This window comes from Populus euphratica, unplaced genomic scaffold (assembly GCF_000495115.2).
Source record: "Populus euphratica unplaced genomic scaffold, PopEup_1.0 scaffold1.1, whole genome shotgun sequence".
Taxonomy (NCBI): Eukaryota; Viridiplantae; Streptophyta; class Magnoliopsida; order Malpighiales; family Salicaceae; genus Populus; species Populus euphratica.
This window is the reverse complement of record NW_011499845.1, coordinates 3997059-4004018: the sequence shown is the minus strand read 5'-3', so window position 1 is coordinate 4004018 and position 6960 is coordinate 3997059. Positions and strand designations below refer to the sequence as shown.

General features: G+C 34.1%; 1 protein-coding gene across 2 annotated transcripts in view; it reads left to right on the top strand.

Moving 5' to 3' along the window:
• The first annotated feature begins 1239 nt into the window (after positions 1-1239).
• LOC105122094 (E3 ubiquitin-protein ligase UPL6-like) overlaps positions 1240-6960 on the top strand; it is a 15368-nt gene continuing 9647 nt past the window's right edge. The window contains exons 1-7 of one of the 2 annotated variants that reach the window (XM_011021018.1): positions 1240-1602; positions 2075-2172; positions 2305-2432; positions 3262-3373; positions 4287-4467; positions 5703-5885; positions 6139-6321. In XM_011021018.1, coding sequence (XP_011019320.1) covers positions 1444-1602; positions 2075-2172; positions 2305-2432; positions 3262-3373; positions 4287-4467; positions 5703-5885; positions 6139-6321 — 1044 coding nt within the window. In that variant the 5' untranslated portion in view covers positions 1240-1443. The remainder of the gene's footprint in view (positions 1603-2074; positions 2173-2304; positions 2433-3261; positions 3374-4286; positions 4468-5702; positions 5886-6138; positions 6322-6960) is intronic. The other variant, XM_011021009.1, reaches the window with a different exon arrangement.

Here is a 6960-nt window from a genome sequence, read left to right as displayed (position 1 = left end):
GGGAAAAAAAAAGAATAATAAAGAATAAAATAAATATTTTTCATGGTTTTTTCCTGCAAAAAATCTTCCTTAATCTTTGTGTTGTTTTTACAAGTATTTTTTATTAATATTTATTTATCAATCTTATCATTCAAAATTAAATTTATTAAAAATTATATTTTTTTAATTGAACATGGGTAAAAAATTTCACATGGTGCACCTGTCAGGGATTAGACTAGATTTAAAAGATCTACCATGTTTGTTTTTTGTAAATTGATGTTGTTTTATTTTTCTAACTTTTTTTTGTTATTTTTCCCTGATTTATTTTTTTTCTAACCTTTTTTCTGTTTTATTGTATTAGGTTAATCCTCATCAATTTCTCTTTATTTCATCCTTGTATTTTTTAATTTATAAAAAAATTACCATGTTATAATTTTTTTATTTTACCTCCTTATAATTTTTTAATCTTTGAAGTTTGATCATAATTATTTTAATTATATTTTTTTTACTTGCAAATTGTTTTTTGGGATTTCATTCTTGTTGGATTTTTTTATGTCAGGTTTTAGCCTTGTTTTGTTTTGTAGTTTTTTTTATTAATAGTTTGTTTAATGATTTTTTCATTCAAAATTATATTAAATGACATTTAATTTTATTGATTGAACTCGGGATAATGATTTAATAAATTGTAATTTTTTAGATTATATCAGGTTTAAGAAATTCACCTATATTTGTTGATGTTTTTTATTTTTTTAAGTTTGACTCTTTTTTTTCTTGGTTTTTTTATGTGAGGTTAATATTGAGTTTTTTGATAAATTAAATAAGTTAGGTGTAATTATTTTTTTAATTTTTTTTAATTTATTGATTTTTTTATAAATATTTAAATTATTAATTTAACTAATGACGTAGCTTAATTTTTTTTAACCTATCACTTCTTTTATATTAAAAAAAAATTGTTCGGCTAAAACATATCTTAGCAAATCACTTTTAAAACATCACCCCGAACATTTCTTTTTTAATAATCAAACGACATGAAAAAAACACTTATACCAATTGAATCTGCGGAATCCACTTGTCCAATGGACGTGATTTTCATGAAGGGATGGATGCGGGGAAGAATTTTTTAGCATTGAATGGTGAGAAATTTTGTTAAATTATGAAGGTAGAATGACATCGATGAATTCACAGCGGTTAAAAAAAAAAAAAAAAAACTCTGAACGAAAGTGCAAACTATCTCCAGGGAGGACCTTTTTAAACTATCTTTACCAAGCGAAGTTTCTTAGGCAGTCTCTTCCAGTTTTTAGTTCGCAAGAAGAAAGAATTCCGCGAACTCTTTTCTTCTTCAACTTTTTGTCAAATTGATCACGAACTTCTGCTATATCTCTAATAAACTGGGACTGATTCTTTTAAACCCGGTGATATAATAGCGTGATTGGCGAGGCCGGGTTTCGGTTCAGAGGAGAAGCGATGTTTTTCAACGGCGATTCATCCACGAGGAAGCGAGTCGATTTAGGAGGCCGGAGTTCGAAGGAGAGAGATAGGAAGAAGCTTCTTGAACAAACTAGATTGGAACGTAATAGTCGGTTGTGGGTAAAGCAACAGAATGCTGCTGCTGTCAAAATTCAAGTTAGGTTTCCCTCCAATCTTTCTTTTGATCAATTGATTATAATTTACGCATGTTAATTTGTATTCTTATTCATTATTTAATTAAATTCAATGCCTTTTTTCTTGTGTCCATGAATGCCATGTTCTACACGTAAAGGTGCTGTCTTAGGCATGGATTTTTGTGGATTTAAGAATCAGGGTTGAAAGGATCGCGAAAATTATGGTTTCTGTAACTCCATCGCTTGCCTTGAAGAAAAATTAGTTACAATTTCTGTTTGATTGAAAATGGATTTATTCGAGTGAGATTTGGCGTATCTCTTAATTCTCGGGCCCTCTTTGTTCTGTGAGATTTTGTAGTGGGAGCATATTCTAGGTTACCTTTAATCTAAATAAAGAGCACTTGTGGCTTTTTTTTGGGATGATTGAAGCTGTTGTTAGAACTTAGAACTTGTAATGCTTTTGTTGCAAAGTGTTGACTAATGTGTAACCACAGAAATGGTTCAGAGGGACAAAGGCAGTGGAAGCTGAACATTCTAGGGTTCGAGAGAAGTTCCATGGAACCTATGGCAAGTGTTGCCAAAATGTAGACAGGTAGATGTGCGATGTCCTTGTCCTAATGCTATTAATAGAAATCATGACTAACTGTTGTGAAAATCTGTTTGATGACCTTTTGGTTGAGATTCTAAATGTCTATTCCCCCTTCAAACTGTCTCATGCATCCAGGCATTGTTTTGGTCCGGATTCAGAGTTCTTCCGGCAGCTATTATTTTTCTTCAATGCAAAAGATAGTGATGATTTCACAATCCTCGTGGAGACTTGCCGATTGCTTCTGCAAAATGTTCAAGATAGTGGTATTTCCATAATAATAAAATTTCTCCAATGGACATCTTACAAACTTTTTTAAGCAGTACTTTTTTATATATATAGAAAACATGATTAGGAAAGTATGTCTAATCACAGAGAGTAAGATATCCCTGTGTAAAAATTCACTTGTTTGAGTTGTAGTTTCTGTGTTAGGATGCCTCTAGATTTGGCATTCACTGCGTTTCGAATCTTGATGCCCCGGTTATATTTTGCTATTTTATTTGTTCCCTCAACAGCTTTTTTACTTTTGAATTTGAGTTTTAAATGACAATCTAAAATGACTATGCTGTAAAACTTATTAATTCCATACGAAACAATTTCCCTGTTTAGCAAATTCTGGTCATTAGTTATGAAACTTTTTGTTCGAGTCTGGTGTGAAGACTGCCATTGATGATGTTCTATGGAGGGTCTACTTGATTAATCCGCAGAATGTTTTGTGGTGGTCCTGTAACAAATTATGTCCTGCTGTGGTAATAGTTAAGAAGCATGAACAATGGGCTATCAGCTATGGTGCTGGATAATGATGGCATTGTGGTAATAGTTAAGAAGCATGAACAATGGGCTATCAGCTATGGTGCTGGATAATGATGGCATTGAGGATCAGTAAAAACCACAAAGTGCAGTATTGCACATTGCAGGGTTCTTTCAGTTATTCCAAAACTCAGACGTGTTCCTTCGTATTATTTTACCAGTTTCACATGTGCAAGTCATGTGTATTTGAAATTCCTCTGCATTCCCTGGTATCCCTCTCAATATACTCCATTTGCAGCACAGCATATTATTTGTTTGTATTAACATTCTGTTATTACTCAACAGGGGATATCGTGAGCCTATTTGCTGGTGGGGATTATTCAACCAAGCATGCTTTGGTGGAGTATAGGGTCAAAAAACTCTCATTTGCCTGTATTTGGGCTATCTATCAAAATAGGTTGGCTCCGTTGATCCTGTTTGAATATATCCTAAATCTGCTGAACATACAGCTTTACTGAATTTGGGTGCTAGTCAGATGTAATATTTTACTTGATATGGTGTTTGTGCTAAACTCTTGGGACATGAGAGGTATCATCACTTGATTCTATTTCAATGTGAAGTGATATCCTGGTCATGATGTTGACTTTTATAGCTGTATGCGCTCTATTATGCTGACCATGATAGCAGTTCTTTCCTGCCTTGAACTTTTGTTGATTAGAGATTGAATAATGTATGTAGTGGCACTGTTCGAGTTTTTTTTTCATGAAGAAGGGAACAAAAGTATCCTCCCTTGTTGTTCCCCAAATTTAAGGATGATGATTGGATCACTCATTGTTCTGTGGAGTGAAGACTGATGCTAACTTTATGTACATGGACTGGGGAAAGAAGAGCATTTTTCTCTTGCTGTACTGATGTTTGTCTATTGGTTTTTAATCTGACAATGTCTGAATTCTGAACATCACTACTAAATCTCCTTGATCTGGATATAAAACTTTTAACTTGGATCAATCTATAATGGAAGAGGGTGTGCCAGGTTTTGATGGTTACACATTTGAATTGTAATTGGCACAAGCATTAGCTTAACACATTGGATTTTGGTCTCTGGTTTTGCATTGCTTATTTTCTCCGCAGGCCTTGCATGCCGATTTTGCTAGTGATGTTCATGTTTGCTGTTTTTAGGACTTATCTACATTTTGCTTATCTTTAGTGGTTTTGTTGAACTTGTGTTTATGATATCTGATAGAGGAATGCATGAATGAGTTTTCTCAGAGTTGCTTTATGAGACTATTTTCAACGCTATCATTCCTTTTAACATTAAAATTTGACCACCCTGATACGAGGTCCCTATTTGGCATTTGATTGTCGAGCAGAAAACAATTGAAGGATCAATTAGTGATGATGCCCAGGGATTCAAGCATAACAGCAACTCTCTTGCTGGAAGCTGTAGTTTTGCTGATTGATCCCAAACTTCCATGGGCTTGTAAGGTCGTTGGTTATCTCCTGGAAAGGAATGTGTTTGCTCTATTTCGAGAGATTGTTATAACAGGAAAGGTATGCATCTAATTGTTAGACTTGTTTTATGATTTTGTTCTAGAAAGTATATTCGGCATAATGTGCCTGTTTCCAAGTATTTTCCATCCTAAACTCCCATATATGCTCTCTTATTCAAAATTGTCCTAATGCAAACATGCTCAATCAATTCCATATCCAAAAATTTGAAACCTTGAGTTGTAGTGTTGTAACTACTATAGTTTAAAAACCTTCCCAAATTAACATGATTTGAATAGCACATATAAAGAATACATATCTTTCAAAAACACTCTACAATTAGGCAAAAGAATTAAGACCATCAGTTTCTTAAGGTAAAATGTATATCTGTATACCCTGAATAAACTCAGCAAGAGCAACAAACCACACATTGTACATTACTGTAAACAATAAATAAAAGAAGGTAAGAGATCATATACTTTCAATGCAACCTATGCTCGCCATCTCAAGACTTCACTCAAACAACTCATCTCCAAGTCCAAAACTTGATACTTCTCCAGATACAAGTCAGCCCCGGTTTTTCCATATTAACAAAGAATAACCAACATTTCTAGTTAAGTCATTCCTTGTTAATTCAAGCATTTTACATAATCTCACTTAAACCCTTAATGAGTGTCTTGCATCTTAGTAGTAGTGGCAATGTACCTCTTCCAGCAATCTTTTGCATAAGAACTCTAGCAATCCTCCTCTTCTTTGCTATGATTATAGTCTAGTCTATCTTCCTGTCCCTACCTCTCTCTTGGATGCTGGCCCAAGATCTCATCCTGTATTGGTAATATGGCTTCTTACTGCACCCTAGCAGTTCTTTATTTTCTACTGTATTTTTGCAGAGGATTCAAGGATAGTAACACCAAAAAAACCAGATGTTACCTTCCATAATTTTTTTTTAATATGACTGCCACAGAAGAATGAAAAAAAAGGTTTCCAGAATATGATTCCACTCTCATAGCTAGAGAGGGTCTGAATCTGAGATAAATCATCTGAAAAATGTGAATAGAGAATGCTGTGATGTTTCGCCCTTTCTAAATCCATTCCTTGTGAATGTTATACCACCTATGTTTTTGGGCTTTTTTCTCTACCTTTATAAGACTTAATCTTTGACAGGCTATCAACATGTTAGTTGTGGTTATTATTTCTGATTTTTGGCATGCTTGCTCAAAATCTGTCGTATAATTATGCTTTCTCTATTCTGAAGCAGTTACAGACTTCTGCATTTGGTTTTCCTTAATAATCTGCAGGAGAATATGAGGAATGACAGTTCTATCAGGAATGCATCTCCATTGGAGCGTATTCTTGCCCTTGTGATATCTCATGTTGGTCAGAAGCCATGTGTTTGCCCCACCATTGATCTGCAATGGAGTTTCTCATCTCAGATGCTGACAATTCCTTTACTATGGCGACTTTTTCCTAATTTAAAAGAGGTATTGTGTTCAAATGTTTCTTGTGGCGGAATTAATTGCTTTTAATTTTTGTAAAATTTCTATGCAATATACACAACTGTGCCATGCTACTTTCAGGAAAAAAATGCACTGGAATGTTTCTTTTGATTTTATTGATCTCATTGAACGGAATATGTAATTTTCTTGCTACTTGTTTTCTTTATGAGCTGAACATGTAAGTTTGGACTGCTTATTTTTTCTTAGGATTGTTGCATAAATGAGCTTTTCCTTCCAGGTTTTTGCAACTCAGGGGCTGAGCCAACATTACATTAATCAGATGGCACGTTGCATGCGGAATAATACTTATGTACTGCCCAGTGATCTTTCTGTGGAATATCCTGGCCATGCTTGTCTTCTAGAAAATATGTTAGAAACCGCAGGAGCTGCTTTGTCTCATGCCGAATGTTCATTTGAGATGGTGAGGGATTCATGAAAATCACAATAGATAGTTCTGTTATTATAAAAACACACACACAAATGTGCGCGCACACTCAACATTCATACTAAATCTGTTTGAATGAAAATTGTTGATAAATAATTGCTTTCCCTCTTCGCAAGATGCAGAACTACTTGACGGTGAACAAAAAAACAATAGCTTGTATGTTTTAGGATTGGGAAAGTTATGCAAACGATTTTGATACTTTTTGGGAAAAGAAGTTGACTTTTTCCCTACGAAGAATTATATGAATCTAATACTCTTGAAGAATGATGGATCGCTATTGTAAGGAGTCTTTCATACTTGATCTTGAGAGCCTATGGTTTATCATTTTAACATCACTGATATGACTGGAAATACAGAACAAGACCATATTGATGCTTCATTAACTTGATTTTGTGCTTGAACGCTTGGTTTTATCAAAGTGGACAACCACACTGCCTATGACTTCCCTCTTTGTGGATACATAAATTTTCTTTTAAGTAAGTTTAAAACTTTTCCTTGAAAATGTCACCTGAACATTTGATTAATCCTTTCTCTGCAGTTCCATGCATGTTTTAAAATATGGTTTGCAGACTCCTGTCTCTTCCTTTGCGACCAATGCTCAACCCCCCCCCAGAT